This window comes from Brachyhypopomus gauderio, chromosome 1 (assembly GCF_052324685.1).
Source record: "Brachyhypopomus gauderio isolate BG-103 chromosome 1, BGAUD_0.2, whole genome shotgun sequence".
In the NCBI taxonomy this organism is placed as follows: domain Eukaryota; kingdom Metazoa; phylum Chordata; class Actinopteri; order Gymnotiformes; family Hypopomidae; genus Brachyhypopomus; species Brachyhypopomus gauderio.
In genome coordinates this window covers 6794863-6812440 of record NC_135211.1, presented here as the reverse complement: position 1 = coordinate 6812440, position 17578 = coordinate 6794863, and the positions used below count along the sequence as shown (strand labels likewise).

The 17578-nt window shown below is 46.3% G+C and overlaps 1 protein-coding gene across 5 annotated transcripts in view; it reads left to right on the top strand.

Annotated features, from left to right (window-relative positions):
- il1rapl1b (interleukin 1 receptor accessory protein-like 1b) overlaps window positions 1–17578 on the top strand; it is a 310446-nt gene that overhangs the window by 289125 nt on the left and 3743 nt on the right. For 2 of the 5 annotated variants that reach the window (XM_076972093.1, XM_076972158.1), the window contains exons 9-11: window positions 8271–8417; window positions 14818–14988; window positions 16679–16723. In XM_076972093.1, the coding sequence (XP_076828208.1) occupies window positions 8271–8417; window positions 14818–14988; window positions 16679–16723 (363 nt within the window). The remainder of the gene's footprint in view (window positions 1–8270; window positions 8418–14817; window positions 14989–16678; window positions 16724–17578) is intronic. The other 3 variants (XM_076972239.1, XM_076972391.1, XM_076972313.1) reach the window with 3 other exon arrangements.

Here is a 17578-nt window from a genome sequence, read left to right as displayed (position 1 = left end):
TACACGGGCACACACACACGAGCACATGCACGTCGTGTGCTGTGAGGAGCCACGTGTCTGTAGATTGGGGTCAAGCGGGCTCACGGTAGATCACGGTAGATAAACGCTTCACTCAGTCCCTGTAAGAGATGCCCCACCACCCCAGAGAGCCCAAAACACAGGCCCTGTCATTACAGTATTCATTACAGATTCTTGGCAGGGACCGTTTGAAGATGTTTTTCTACACATCTACCTGCTCCATTCTGCCGTATGCTTTTTCCCATCTGCTTGTTGTTTCTTCACGTGACCACGTGACCTTCTGGAAAGACGTCTCACCCAGATACTGCTGCCTCGGCACTGACCACTCACTCCGCAGCTGCCCAGACCCTGTACTACAGCAGAAACCACAGCTCTCAGCAATATATTGTTTTGTGGTTTAGTATAATAGAATACGACACACAAACACACACACACACACACACACACACACACACACACACACACACACACACATACATCTAAATCTCCTGTGCTGTTCTTTTCTCCTGCCTCTGTTGATCAATGTGTTTTGGCTGGCTGAGTGATTGGGCTGGTGAACAATCTTTGGGGCCTGTTCTGTAAGCATTCACTGCGCCAGCCCCACCCTCACCTCCACCTTCACCTCCACCTTCACCTCCACCTTCACCTCCACCCTCACCTCCACCCTCACCTCCACCTTCACCTCCACCTTCACCTCCACCTTCACCTCCACCTCCTCCCACATCACTTTCATCTCCCCCCTCTCATTGCCACCTACCCACACCCTCCCCCTTAGCTCCACCCGCCCACACAACCGTTCAGACCTTCCCCATTACCCACCTGCCTCTGCCCCAACTATACCTGCCTCCATGCCACCTACTACTATTTGCTTCTAACCCACCTGGCCCCGCCCCATCTCCAGGTACACCTGTCCTAGCCCCGCCCCCATGCGCACCTGTCTCTTTCTCCTCCTTACAGTTTGTTTGTAGTGCCAAAGTTTAGGTTACAGAGTTTGAGAATATTGAATACTGACTTGAAAAAGAAATTACTAAGATCTCTCTGTATCTTGCTGCTCTCTCTCTCTCTCTCTCTCTCTCTCTCTCTCAGATTTGGCTAAAGATGACAAGGTCAGGTTTATTTGTGCTGCAATTCCTGGCTTGGTGTCTGAGCTTTGCTTTAGTGGCGACGGAAGGTGTTTTAATGTCTTGGCAGAGTTGAGTGGTGCTGGATCAACTGGCAGGTGGATGAACTGTGATGAAGACCATCACTCAGGAAGGTCAAATGTCTGTCTTGGCTAGTGAACTGACTCTCTGGTCCAGCGGTCAGACCACATGTACTGCCTGCACGACCTGGGACATGGTGGGGGGATGAACTACCCCAGATATGGCAGACAAATTGGTAGCAGCACTGCAAGGCATGAGGGGGAATCCTGATTATAATGGTGTGAGAGGGACCCTGCCTCTAATGGTGTGAGTCGGTACCCTGCCTCTAATGGTGTAAGTGGGGACCCTGCCTCTAATGGTGTGTGTTGGGACCCTGCCTCTAATGGTGTGAGAGGGACCCTGCCTCTAATGGTGTGAGAGGGGGCCCTGCCTCTAATTGTGTGAGAGGGTACCCTGCCTCTAATGGTGTGAGAGGTTACCCTGCCTCTAATGGTGTGAGAGGGGACCCTGCCTCTAATGGTGTGAGTGGGGACCCTGCCTCTAATGGTGTAAGTGGGGACCCTGCCTCTAATGGTGTGAGTTGGGACCCTGCCTCTAATGGTGTGAGAGGGACCCTGCCTCTAATGGTGTGAGGGGTACCCTGCCTCTAATGGTGTGAGAGGGACCCTGCCTCTAATGGTGTGAGAGGGACCCTGCCTCTAATGGTGTGACAGGGTACCCTACCTCTAATGATGTGAGTGGGTACCCTACCTCTAATGTCGTGAGAAGAGACCCAGGCTGTAATGGCCTGAGTCGGGACCCTGCCTCTAATGGTGTGAGTGGGGACCCTGCCTCTAATGGTGTGAGAGGGACCCTGCCTCTAATGGTGTGAGAGGGACCCTGCCTCTAATGGTGTGAGTTGGGACCCTGCCTCTAATGGTGTGACAGGGTACCCTACTTCTAATGGTGTGAGTTGGGACCCTGCCTCTAATGTCGTGAGAAGAGACCCAGGCTGTAATGGCATGAGTCAAGATACTGCCTCTAATGGTGTCAGTGGGGTTCCTGCCTCTATTGGCATGAGTGGGAACCCTGGCTATAATAACATGAGTGGGCACCTTGGCTTAAATGCGTTAGTGGGAACACTGGTTTAAATGGCATGAGTGGAGACCTTGTCTCTAATGATGTGAGTGGAGACCTTGTCTCTAATGGCATGAGTGGGAACCCTGGCACTAATGGCATGAATGGGGACCCTGTCTCTAAAGCCATGAGTGAGGACCCTGTCTTTAACAGCATGACAGGGGACCCTGTCTCTAATGGCGTGAGTGGGGACCTGGGCTCTAATGGCATGAGTGGGAACCCTGGCTTTAATGGTGTGAATGGGGACCCTGTCTCTAATGGCTATGCTCTCTGGGCGGGTGTAACACAAAATACCATTGAGCAGTAGCCTTGAGTCCACCACAATAAATATGTTCTTAGTTCTTATTGGTTTGTGTAGTGCAGAAAGACGGTGTGTGTATGTGTGTGGTTATATTTTGTAAGCCTGGCTACTGTGGATAAATGTTTCCATAACTGTTGCAATGGTATATGCCTCAAGGATACTGGTTGTTTTGAGATTATTTGGTTTCCTTCGAGTTGTATTCACAGCAGCAATCGAGATGCGCTGTCTTTAAGAAACACCAACAAACTAATGAACTAAATTATCACAGCATTTGCCTCTCACTGTTTGACTTCTCACTGTGAGCTTCAAGTGTGTGAGCGTTAAACACCTGCTCTCCTGTTGCGTAAACACACACAATATGTTCAGTGTCAGAAGAGCCAAACAGGTTGTGGCTGTTTCGGCGCCTGGAGACGGAGACCCCCATCCATCTTCCCTCTCTCTCTGCTTCCGTCCTCCCCACCAGCCCAGACTCGAGTCAGACCCCTTGCCTCCCGTCCCAGAGGGACACAGGTGAGAGGTGTGGACAGTCCTTCACCCTCCGTCCAAGTGTCAACTCTGACACAGAGACATGGTAGCAATCCACCCAAAACAGGTGCTTCTCTTTTAAGAGAGGAGAGGACAGAGATATTATGGCAGGGAGAGAGGAAAGAAAGGAGAGAGGGAGGAATGGGGAGAAAGAAAGAAAGAGAATAATGGAAGGAGAGTGAGAAGGAGGAATGATAAATCGCAGGAGTACAACTGGCTTTGTCCAAATCTATTGGCACATAAGTGAGGTACAGCCCTACCAGTCCATAGATAATCTGTCTTAATCACCCACTGAGGGAGAGAGGGAGAGAGACAGAGAGGGAGAGATAGACAAAGGGAGAAGAAGAGAGAAAGTCAGGGATTGAGAGAAGGAGAGAGAGATGAAGTGAGAGAGAGAGAGGGGGCAGTCAGAGTGCAGGCAATGCTGGCATGAGCTCTTGAAAAATTTAAATTTAGTTTTAAGAGTGGAGCAGACAGTTGAAACACCACACCAATATTAGATTAGATAGCCATAATTATAAAGTTTGGAACAAAACCTAACAAGGAAATCTAAAACAGAAGAAAACAACATCTATCACTGGAAGCACCCCGACACCAAGCCTGACTGGAGGAGGAGACGTTTCCAGCTAAGTACAAGAGTGCTCAGGCACACAGAAAAACCCACAAAGAAAAGAAATTCTATATGCAGACTTTATCCATCCAAATGGCAAGAGAATGAAGAAGAGCCTGATCTTTCACACTGACGTTTCCTCAGCAGGGAAGTCTGCAGTATATAAGTACTGCAAGTTTACTTATAAAGAAGAGACTGGCATAGGGGAATGAATAATATGAAGATGAAATCTTAAACATTCATATCCCCAAGCTATGAAATACTGCACTAAACCCTAGACAATCAGAACCTCAACCTGACTCTCACATACTACACTAAACCCTACACAGTCAGAACCCCAACCTGACTATCATACTACACTAAACTCTACACAATCAGAACCCCAACCTGACTATCATACTACACTAAACTCTACACAATCAGAACCCCAACCTGACTATCATACTACACTAAACACTACACAATCAGAACCCCAACCTGACTATCATACTACACTAAACACTACACAATCAGAACCCCAACCTGACTATCATACTACACTAAACACTACACAATCAGAACCCCAACCTGACTATCATACTACACTAAACTCTACACAATCAGAACCCCAACCTGACTATCATACTACACTAAACTCTACACAATCAGAACCCCATCCTGACTATCATACTACACTAAACTCTACACAATCAGAACTCCAACCTGACTAACATACTACACTAAACTCTACACAATCAGAACTCCAACCTGACTAACATACTACACTAAACACTACACAATCAGAACCCCAACCTGACTATCATACTACACTAAACACTACACAATCAGAACCCCAACCTGACTATCATACTACACTAAACTCTACACAATCAGAACCCCAACCTGACTATCATACTACACTAAACTCTACACAATCAGAACCCCAACCTGACTATCATACTACACTAAACTCTACACAATCAGAACCCCATCCTGACTATCATACTACACTAAACACTACACAATCAGAACCCCAACCTGACTATCATACTACACTAAACTCTACACAATCAGAACTCCAACCTGACTAACATACTACACTAAACACTACACAATCAGAACCCCAACCTGACTATCATACTACACTAAACTACACAATCAGAACCCCAACCTGACCATGAGGGCCCAGTACTAATCCAGCACAATGAAACCAGCCAGGTCTCTTCTGGAAACTCCTATCCTCTGCTGAAGACAGGCTGAAGAGGGCAACTCTAGACAGCACAGAGACACTGAGGAAGAAATCCCATATGCCCACTGCACCCCACAGCCTGTCCCCCGGCCCCTGTGCAGGAGAGACAGCCTGACCCTGAGACGTCAGAGACGGACATAAACGTCCATGTTGTCGGTGCTCCTCCAGTTGATTCTCCACAGAATGACGAGGAGGATCTAAACAGCCTCCACACGGAGAACAGCCTGGGGAACTGCGCTGGAGCGTGAAGATGTCAGCGCACGGACAGGAACCGAACTTGACTACACAGAGCAGCAGGCATGTGTGCGGTCAAAGCTCCCTGCACCTCTCAGCAACCGCTCCAAAACAAGCGGCCTCGGCGGTACCGTAAACATACGCTGGTGCGTCTCTGTGGCCCGTGCGTAGGAGCTGAGGGGACTCGTCGGAGGGGTTCTCTCATTGTTCGGCTCTTGGAGCTAACACGGCCACTTAGTCTCTTTCAGAGCAGTCGAGACTGAATCATGACTGAATCACGGTCGTGTTTCAGTGCGTTCATGGCTGAATCACGACTGAATCACAGTGTGCCTGGTCCGTGTACAGGGGCTACACACTGTGTCTGGCTGGGTTATGTGCACTGCTTTTGTCCACAGTGATTTGCAGTAGTGATGTGTCCATATCCAGGAAAGACCTACATTCAGATCATAAATCAAAAGATGCTTTGACGGCATCAGAGATGAGATGCTTAAACATCAGACCTGAGCTCCAGAGGGCAGTGCTAAAATGATTCAGCCTCATCCCAGGTTGACGTTTTCCTGACATCAGAGCCAGGAGCTTATAAACCCAGTTTACTGGAGAGGCGACACGTGAGACTCACCATGTCAGAGGCATTCGCGTGTGCAGCAATTAGAAAATATATTTAGCAGCATTTCAAACACAAGAATTTTGACATTCATTCTTCAAGACAGGGAGGTTACATTCTGGCTTTGTGCTCGTGGCCAGGTGCTGCTGTCAACTACCACACAGGGTTTCCAGCAGCTAGTGGATCAGCAGGAGACCTGCCGCCAGAACTGGGCCCTGAACATCAAACGGACCGACATCATGATCTTCCAAAAGCAGCCAGATGCCAGCAACACAGACCACAGTTCACTAGCAGCATGGCCACAGAGTACACGACCATCACACTGAAGGAAAATGCTCACAGCACACTTACGCACAGGGAAGAGGCTGTTTGCCAACACCGATATACCCATTTCATTTCGGCATGAACGACTTTGATAGCGTAACATGGAAGTGATGTATCGGGTCCACGCAGGCGTCACCGCTACTTTAGACGGGACAAACAACCAGTGGGAGTCCTGCGTGCAGAATATTGCAGACTGATTTTAAAGACCCAAAGGAAAACATCCACAGTGCTTGCAGTTTGGAATTAGGCCTATTAACACTGTCAATAAACAAACAAAACAACATTTCTAAGTGCATTTAAAGACCACTCTCCTAGAAGCACTGCATTTAAACACCAGTCTGAGAGATACAACACATTTTAAAACCGGTCTCTTAAGGAATGCCCTATAAAAAGCCCAGTTTCTGACAGTCACTGCATTTAAAGGCACCACAGACTCAACAACTGAACACAGAAAAGTCTGTTTCTTAATCAGTTGGTTCTGAGAATTACTAACCTTGTAAGCAACTATTAACACAGACCAGCCACTGATGACCACAGCATTGGTATGTGAACGTTGTGTCGCTATATGCTGTTAAAACCCCGTTGACTTGTTACCATTCATTAGTATTATTAATATTGTTCGTTCTCATTCTTCTCGTGATGATGACGATGATGATGATGATGATGATGATGATCCCAGCATGCTGTGTGCCTCCCTGCAGATTGTAAACAAACATTTAACGTTGTATTGTGGACTTTTGAAGTTGTGTGTTATGTATTATTTAGCCAAGGCAGTTTTGTGTAGTTTGACACATCCTCGTGTGTGTGTGTGTGTGTGTGTGTGTGTGTGTGTGTGTGTGTGTGTGTGTGTGTGTGTGTGTGTGTGTGTGTGTGTGTGTGTGTGTGTGTGCGCGCACGCTCTGTAATAACCTCCAGCATTTTCTCTGTCAGCCTTCAGTCTTTCTTGTTGCTGTTTCTGTGTGCAATGTGTTTGGGCCACATTAAGACAGGATTTTTACACCAGCTATAACATTATTAGTTTTGTTGCTTTTGTTATTTTTGCTGTAAATTTGATTAACTAATCTATTCTCACACCTTTTGAATTTGATAAACTATATTTATTTTCTGAAACTATATTTATTTTCCATTGATTGGCAACATTGTACTACATAAAGACATGCCAGTAAATCCATCCTGACTTGACACAGAGGGAGAGAGAGAGAGAGAGGGAGGGAGGGATAGGGAGAGAGAGAGAGAGAGGGAGGGAGGAAGAGTGTGGGTGTGTGTGCACGTGTGTGTGTGTGTGTGTGTGTGTGTGTGTGTGTGTGTGTGTGTGTGTGTGTGTGTGTGTGTGTGTGTGTTCTGCTGTGGGCTGGAGTGGGTTCAGATGCACTTGTGTGATGGCTTGAGACAAACGCATTCCAGAGTATCCTAGTCTGACATTAGTCAAACAATGGCCCATGGACACACAGGTCAGCAGAGCTTGACAGTGTCTGGACACACATCCCAAACACACACACACACACACACACACACACACACACCTCCTGTCGTCTGTCTGGCTGCTTTGAGCATTCTAGCAGGAGCTCTATAATGAAACTGCAGCTGCAGGGACGAGTGAGAGCCAATTCGATTTCCCTTAAGTGCTTCGGAGGATTTGCGGTGTGGAAGTTTATTGTTTTCAGCCAAGCTGTCCGGGCGGAACCCCTCCCAGTCCAAACGGGCCTTTACCAGGTCTAATTGGCAGAATGGCCTAAATCCTCCTCTCCTGCCCTCGCGCCCGTCCCGTTCTCCTCCCCGCGGGTCGCACGGTGCAGCCGCCCCGAAGGCCCCCGCTCCGGAACATTCCCTTGCTCAGCTTTTACGGGCCGTCGTCACGGTAACCAGCCTGATGGATAACCAGAGTCGGGGAAGATTTCGATCACCCGTGAAGCGGGCTCCCCGAACACTAATCATTTGATCCTGCGGGTTGACTGTGACTTTGCATCAAGGGGGGCGTGCATTATCTAACACGCTGCGGCCAGGGGAAGTGTGCTCGTGTGATCTTTCTTGGTCAAATGCTAATTTTGCACAGTAAATGTAGGTCGGCTCGATTGTCTGTTCTGTATATCGGTGTAAAACGTCAGTAAAATAAATCTTTCCCTCTCTTCCACTCTCTCTTCCCCCCTTTCCCTTCCTCTCTCTCCCAGCAGAGCTGATGTATACGGTGGAGCTGGCTGGGGGTTTGGGTGCCATCCTGTTGTTGCTGATCTCTCTGGTCACCCTGTACAAGTGCTACAAAATCGAGCTCATGCTCTTCTACCGGACGCACTTCGGCAGCGAGGAGCTGGATGGCGGTAAGAGCGTAGCGACCCTTTACCTCGGCATGCTTTAGCAGTACGCTCATTTGACCAGGCTAGTGAGGGCACCTGTCCTCTCGCCCATGCTTGGGTAATCTCAGGGACCTCAGGCTCCCATAGGCATACGTTGAGTTTAATAGGCCCGCCACACCTTATCGCACGCGAGCAAGTTTAGCATCGAAGGCCTTATATTTCTTCTGTTTAATATGGGCTTAAAGATGAGATTAAAGATACTTCACCAGCAGTGGGCCGTGGAAACTGGTCCCCAGCAGCTTTGGATAAGTGTTCGACACACTGATGCGTTCCCTTTAACAAAGACGAACACGGCACTCGGCTTAGGCGAAAGTGATGTAATAAAGTAATGATGCAATGAAGTAATGATGCAATGGAGAGCGTGTTAGGGGTATAGCACCGTGACGGAGACACTTTAGCGTGGTTAAACGTGTGCTCTGGCCAGTGAGCTGGCACACACCCCCCCCCCCCCCCCCCCCCCCCCCTTCAGAGAGTGATGGTCTCCAGCACGTTGGTGTATCGCATCTCTTTAACACCCCAGAGCCCAGCAGACAAGGACATAAAAGGTAAACCCAGACGCAAGGGAGCGCAACAGAACAGGCGGTGGTGGCGAGCTAGTGCGTTGCCATAGAGATGGACACCTAATGAACTGGGGTCCTGAGCCAGAAATGCAACAATAGCAATAATTTCCACGTCTTGCCTTGTCATTTACACTCTGTCTTTTAAGCCGTTTTTCGGTGCGTGACCTGTAGAGGGTAATAAATAGATGCAGTTTAGCCCCCCTGGGCTCCTTCTTCTGCCCCAAGCCAGCTGGGAAGAAGGTGGCGGTTTATCTGATGATTGATGCTGAGTGGAGCAGCTACCTCACCTTGACATTCCATTAAACAAATTGAATGGCTCATGCATTGTAGGTCAGGAATACATGAGCGAAGTATTTCATGTGTCGTAAAAGGTTTCGCGTGTTCTCTTTGGGGCTTTGGAATTTATCGGAACCTTTTCAAAGAATCCAACGCGAACAAAGAAACGTTCTCCCCGCCGAGTAAACAAATCAAGTGTTTAGCTTTGTGCGATTACGTTTGGATGTGAAAGCGTGCCGCGTCATTAAAACAGTTCTGGAGTGCGAGCCGTTTTGAAGTCGGTTGGTAATTGTCACTAACAACTGAAACAAAGACGAGAAATCTTAAGGGATACCTGAGCCAGAAGTTATTTTTCTGGCTTCTTTAGTCTTGCCTTAATGCATAATATTTTGGACGTTTCTATGAAAGTCATTATTGCAGGGGGTGGTATGGGGTCCCAGGTTATGGGCCGGACTCCAGTAGGTGACAGGGCGGGGAGTGGGGAGATAACAGTACCTTGAGCTTAATGCCAAACAGAAAATGTCTCCTTTAATGGTGCCACTCCACTAAGCTCAAGGGAGAGGCATCAGATTTCCAATTTGCTCTCAGTTTAAGGGGATCAGTTTCAATAAGGCTGTTGGCCTCGCCCACTGATCCCTGCGGAGGTGCATGTCCCAGAAACACACAGGTGATTATTCCTCTCCCGACCTCTCGCCTTCCCGCCCCCACAGACCTCACGGGATTTAGCCACTGGCTGGCCAAACTGTCACTCAAAGATTATCCATTATCTAATGGCTTGCGACAATAGCTGCTACTCTCTTTGTTTTTTTTTACAAAGCTGCATCGATATCATATATGACTTTTTATAACTCTAGTACTACTAATCAAAAGGTACAACAACAAAACATTTTTTTCATATCTCTAAAGGAACACCCGGTAGTTTTTCATGTATATTATTTGCGGGTTTACAAGTAATTTGCATTGTGTGTTTTTAAAGACATACATTGTCATCGGTGTGCACCCCTCTTCCATAGCAGCACATATAGAATAGCACCCCTGTAGTAACTCTATAGTGTTTGTGTCAGGGATAGGAACTACATTTCCATAAGGTGCATTCTACCCAAAAAACAAACAAATATGTTTAGAAGAATAGAAGCATGGACAGACACTTAGACACATACAAGGACAGACACAGAAGAATAGACAAATAGACACAGAAGAACAAACAAATAGACACAGAAGAACAGACACATAGACACAGAAGGACAGACACACAAATACAGAAGGACAGATACACAAACACAGAAGGACAGACACACAAACACAGAAGGACAGATACACAAACACAGATGGACAGACACACAAACACAGAAGGACAGATACACAAACACAGAAGGACAGAGACACAAACACAGAAGGACAGATACACAAACACAGATGGACAGACACACAAACACAGAAGGACAGATACACAAACACAGAAGGACAGACACACAAACACAGAAGGACAGATACACAAACACAGAAGGACAGACACACAAACACAGAAGGACAGATACACAAACACAGATGGACAGACACACAAACACAGAAGGACAGATACACAAACACAGAAGGACAGACACACAAATACAGAAGGACAGATACACAAACACAGATGGACAGACACACAAATACAGAAGGACAGATACACAAACACAGATGGACAGACACACAAACACAGATGGACAGACACACAAACACAGAAGGACAGATACACAAACACAGAAGGACAGACACACAAACACAGAAGGACAGACACACAAACACAGAAGGACAGATACACAAACACAGAAGGACAGACACACAAACACAGAAGGACAGACACACAAACACAGAAGGACAGGTACATTGACATGTAGGAGGACAGACACACAGAAGGACAAATAGATGGATAGAGACGTAGAAGGACATACATGTAGAAGGACAGCCAGACACATAGAAGGACAGACACAGACATATGAAAGGACAGACACATGAAAGGACAGACACATAGAAGGACAGACATAGAAACATAGAAGGACAGACACAGGCACGTACAAGGACAGACACATGAAAGGACAGACACATAGAAGGACAGACACATAGACACAGAAGGACAGACACATAGACACAGAAAGATAGACAGACACAGAAGGACAGACACATAGACACAGAACTACAGACACAGAAGGACAGACACATAGACACAGAATGACAGACACAGAATGCCAGACACATACACAGAAGGACAGACACGTTGACACAGACACACTGACACATAGAAGGACACAGTTGAAATCACAGTTGGACAGCTGTTGAAAAGGGACACTTTGGACACTCTAGACCACAGGTGTGCAACCAATGCAGATGGAAGATTTTCCATAAAGAAATATGGGAAAGCGAATACACGTTTGTGCTTCAAGGAGAAAAACCGGTGTGTCTTTTGTGTTATGAAGCAGTGGCGGTTGTCAAAAAGTACAATCTACGTCGGCGTTTTGAGACCAAACACGGAGCTAAGTATGCCAAAATTAGGCATCAAGAAAAACAACAAATTGCCTGCGCTTCAAAGTCTTTTTCAGAGGGAGCGATTTTGAAGCACAATTGCTATTTTCACAGTTATTTGATATTTTAAGTTTTGAACAGAGTAAATGTGATGTCTTTGATGTTATTTTTCTTTATTGACTTGGATAGTTTGATCGTTGATTGATGGAGTAATGTGGGTTTCATAACCTATCAAAAGGTTAATAGAGCAACAAGCAAAAAATTGTTTTACATCTATGCAAATATATCTGTAATATTTGTAACTTGAATAAGTAATACATTCAGAGTTATTTAACATTAAGGAGTAGTTACATGGCCCTCTGTGGGCAACGACTATGCTGATGTGGCCCGTGGTGAAAACGAGTTTGACACCGCTGGTCTAGACTGTCTGTGTTCATAACTTTTTGCTTCAGCATAGTCCACATTGAAACAATTCAGTAACGCCACAGCCAGACTAAGTCAAGGTGAATCTATAGCTGGATCAAGCCAGAGATCATTAAAATAGCCTCCACCAGGGGCATTAGTCAGACTTGATACAAATAGCATGTGGAGCTTGGTTAGTGTTCCGCGAAAGCCCTGTGTGTGTGTGTGTGTGTGTGTGTGTGTGTGTGTGTGTGTGTGTGTGTGTGTGTGTGTGTGTGTGTGTGTGTGTGTGTGTGTGTGTGCAACTAGGGTGGGAGGTTCAGTGTACGCTGCAGGTGTGGTGTGGATCAGAGCTCCTCCCCAGGACCTGAGATGTTCTGCAGTGGAGCTGTTCTGTTCATTTATTTATTTGTTGGTTTCATCTTTATAGCTACACTTGCGTGTATGTGTAGCTACACGTGCGTAGCCTACGTTCTCTAGGCTGTATGTGCCCATATATCGACAATGCAAGCTCTGCCTAGTAACAGTGAAATATCTACCACACTTCTCTGATGCTAGATTATGAAGTATATATGACTGGAAATCTTTTGTTAGCTAATGTTAGCTAATGTAGGACAGCCAGCCTCATGATGTCACATAATATGCTGAGACAAGATGGCAGTACACCTGTTTAAAAAATCAAATCTTATAATTGCCTATTATTTTAATCCAGATTCATGGACAGTGTTAAATTTGTGAGGAGTTTTAAGAGATGGGGATCCATCTTGTAAATTATGATAGGTACATCTAGTGTTTCGTGTCTACTTTAAGAGTGATAGAGTACACTTACACTGTAATCCATTATCATCCTCTCTCTCTCTCTCTCTCTCTCTCTCTCTCTCTCTCTCTCTCTCTCTCTCTCTCTCTCTGGGAAAAGACTTGTGAGGGGAGAGGGAGGAGGCCAGGAGAGATGGAGTGATGGAGTACACTTACACTGTAATCTATTATGATCCTCCTCTCTTTCTCTCTCACTCTGAGATAAAACTTGTGAGGAGAGAGGGAGGAGGCAGGGAGAGATGGAGTTCAAATGGACAGAATAAAGAAGGGCTAGAATGTAGAAGTGGGGAGAAGAATGATAGAAAGAGATTAGGCAGAAGAGGAAGAGATCCAGAGAGAGAGAGAGAGAGAGAGAGAGAGCGCTTAGGATGGAAGTACAGGAGGGGGCACTAGGAGGGATAGAGGAGATGGTTTGTAATGTGTGCTCCATCAATAGCCATATCCCTAGTCTTATATGATCTCTGCCTGACAATCTCCGTGTATAAAATTCGAAGCACACTTCCTCTGCCATTCCGTATGCCTCCGTATTCTGGAGGTGCATATGTGTATTTACTCACGGCCATGTCAGCATCCGAAGATATATCAGCACATGGTCTCACGAGCACATTCCAGAATGTTCACCATCAGCTGTTGCTTCTCACGATCAGCTCTGTGCTCTTCACTGAGTTATAATATTACAAAGCACAATAGAGGTGTATTATTACTGACATGCTGGTTCGATGTGCATAGAGGGTCTCGGGCTGGTATTGGTAAACAGCTGAAATACACACGCAGAGGTCTTCTCTGAACTTCAGTAATATCCCAACACCTCATTTGAGACTTCTTTGGAATGAAATGGCAGACTTGGGTTAGTCAGCAGTAGGCCTACCTGAAATTGATAATGAAAGTTAAGCTTCAATAATGTTTGACCTGATCAAAATCCACTGGGATCAAAATATCAGAGTGAATTAATGGAGCAGCAGATCTAGAATGGGGGTGTTGATTTGTTCTTCATTTAAAAAAGTACACAAAGCGCTGCCTAGCATAGGATAGCCTAGCATAACTTAGCACAGCATAGTTTAGCATAGCATAGCGTAGCCTAGCAAGGCTAATTGTCCTGAGCTACAAAAACTGGCCTATTACAGATGAATCCTGTCTGTTTGATCCACCTGGGACATGGAGGCTGTTGTCAATACACCCCCCACCACCCCCCACCCCCAGCTCTCTGTTGCTCCGCTCAGGCAACAGGCAGGAAGTGGGCAGCCCGGTTAGAGGCCCAGTGATCGATGGCCTGTTGTGGTCTGTCTTGAAGGGCATTACGTTGTTCTCTAAGATCTGCTCACCTGCTGGACCTTCTTTGTTGTGGTGAACAGCGGGTTAAGTGGAGCTGGGGAAGCATTTTGATTACTGCCCTGCACAACAGTGCCTCTCCCTGCAGTTTAACCAGGACGGAGGTCTGTCTGGGTATATGTGCAGTTTAACCAGGACGGAGGTCTGCTTGGACTCTGCTCTGGACAGCTTTATCAATTATAATGTATTGACTGATTTTCAACCATATTGTATAGAATTAAATTGTATATGCATATGCAGCCATTATGTAATATTTTGATTTTCATTAATATCTTTTCTATGAGATAACCTGATAAGGACTGTAAGGACTTTGAGCTAAATCTGACATGTATTCATTTTGGGATGGTCTTAGATGTCAGTTTTGGAACTATTTTGAAGGATTATTCATTTGGATAGTTTGATCGTTGATTGATGGAGTAATGTGGGTTTCATAATTATATTATGATTATATTCATAATGTGTTTGTGCACTTTGTGCAGAGAACAAGGACTACGATGCGTACGTGTCCTACAGTAAGGTGGAGCCAGAGCAGTGGAGTCAGGAGAGCAGGGAGGAGGAACGCTTCGCTCTCCAGATCCTCCCCGACGTCCTGGAGAAGCATTATGGGTATAAACTCTTCATCCCTGACAGGGATTTGATCCCTACTGGAAGTAAGTGTGCCTGGATGAGAGGCTGCGTGCACTGTTTTGTATGCATCTGTGTGTAAGCGTGTATACGTGTGTGTGCGTGTGTGTGTGTGTGTGTGTGTGTGTGTGTGTGTGTGTGTGTGTGTGTGTGTGTGTGTGTGTGTGTGTGTGTGTGTGTGTGTGTGTTTATATGTGAACATGCGTTAAGGACCTTGTCTCTTGTCCTTTACACTTTGTCTATTTAAATCTCTTCCATGTGTCTCATTGATTTCATGCTGGGCCCAACCACTGACCATAGTCCCAAACTGCATTCTAATGTCACACCCAGAGCAGGTTATATAAACCTGCACATGAACCGCCCAGTTGCCCGCAGGACCTCATTACAATTTCATCCTCCTTCCATTGTTCCACCTGCTTGCTCTTAACACCACTGAACACCTCCTGGTGGCTAAAAGCAGCTAGCAGCAAGTTAAAAGCATGAGATTATATCTCATTAGCGCCACCATGTGGCCACAGCAGAAAACGCCACACCCATGGTTTGGGTCTCTGGTTAGATTCTGTACCCAACGAGGTCAAAGGACCAGTGCTGACCAGAGATCATGGCTGATGTAGTGCTGCCGCTCACTTTGTCTTCATCTACACTTCAGTTTCGTATTTCCATGCATCTCTCCATCCTGGGTCATGAAGTCCTTTGTCCATGTTTCTGTGTGTTGTGTTTTGCTATCAGAGGACTGTGTCTTTTAATGTAGGATTACTCAATCATACACCCCTAAACCCCATCGCATATATTTACAGTATTATATCCTAGTATATTTACAGATTTATTACATGACCTTTTCAAAATAACCTGTTTTAAGTGCATAATATTCATTCTAAAATGAATAGATCGATAATAATAATTTTCACAGTATCCAATACATGTTTTGAAGGCCAACTGTGTAGCACAAACAAATGTTTATATCCTAAAACCACAGTGATTACCGTTTATCTGAAGAAGAAAGTACAAACTCTTTGGAAAGTTCCAAAAGCCTAAACTTTTGGAAGTTCTTTGGAAACCTTAAGACCTGTCATGTTGAGTCCCACAATAAAAGTGGGATGAACTGGTTGATGTTGAGTTCAAGAGTAAATGTGCAGGGCCTGAAAAAAGATCCTGTGCAGGTAAATAACACTGGTCTCTCCTAGGATAAGCACACTGTTGCAGGCCGGTCTCTCTTAAGACAAACGCAATGTTTCAGGCCAGTCTTTCCTAGTACAAACACACTGGTTTAGGCTGGTTTCTCTTAAGACAACAAGCGGACTGGTTTAGGCCAGTCTCTCTTTAGTTCATGTGGTAGGGTTAGGGCAATCTCATTGATCCAGGCCAGTCTCTCTTAGGAAAACACACTGATTCAGGCTAGTCTCTCTTAAGAAAACACACTGATTCAGGCTAGTCTCTCTTAGGAAAACACACTGGTTCAGGCCCAGTCTCTCTTAGGAAAACACACTGGTTCAGGCCCAGTCTCTCTTAGGAAAACACACTGGTTCAGGCCCAGTCTCTCTTAAGAAAACACACTGGTTCAGGCCCAGTCTCTCTTAAGAAAACACACTGGTTCAGGCCCAGTCTCTCTTAGAAAAACACACTGGTTCAGGCTCAGTCTCTCTGTTCTTTTCTTCAATGATAAGTTGCTGCTGAATCTTCTGATCATGCTTTGAATGTTGAAATATTTATGTTTAGGTTTCGCCAATGATCATTTCCAGGATGACACGAGACTCCTTAGAGGTACTCTCCCCTAGTTCTCACCACCTGTGTCAGCAAACGTTCTGTAGTTCTTCTCTGATTGGGGTGGGGGACGTCAGGGTGCAGACGGCAGGAGGACACGGGTGGGTGGTTCCGGGTGGGTGGTGGTTTTGGTGATCTGCCTAAAAGTGGAGCCCTGTTGGGTTTTAAAGTCAGCTACAGGATTCATATGCTAAAGCACAAAGCATAGCTTCGCTTTTTTCTGAGCCCCGTTGGGTTTAAGTAAGTCTGGAATTAGATCAACCTACATGCTTCAGGTTACGTTGAGGAAAGGACGCAAGAGTGGAAGGAAATGAGTAGAGACATCAGTCAGAATGTAAGCCGAGGACCTTTCAGAAATGCAGCGTGTTCGTAGCTGTGGCCCGATGCCGGGCTGAGTCCTGCTGGCTGAGATGTTGTCTCTCTCTCTCTCTGGACCCCTGTGATGTTCAGCATCAGTCTCGCACCTAACTGGCACAGCAAGCCGAGCTAAGAACAGTGGAGCCTTTTGAAAGGGGCGCGGTTCCGGTCTCCAGACGTTCTCAGGTGATCTAAAGGCGGTTTCTGTCAGGAAGGCAGCAGGAGCAGCACGAGCAGAGTGGGAGCCCGGTTTGTCTTTGAGGTCCCGCTGTCCCGGAGCCGTGGAGAGGAGCTTGGGTTTGATTGGCGTTTGACATCCTTACCGTTATTTTCTGCTTGAGGCTGTTGTGTGGCACGTGATGCCGCGTGATGTGATCTGAGCAGGGCAGTGGTCCCTTTCAATCGGCGCGTGTTACGTAAGGCTGGTAGGGACGGCCTGCGTTTGTGTTTATGTTTGGTCTTGTGTCCTGTGTCCTGCGTCCTCCCCCATTCTTTGTT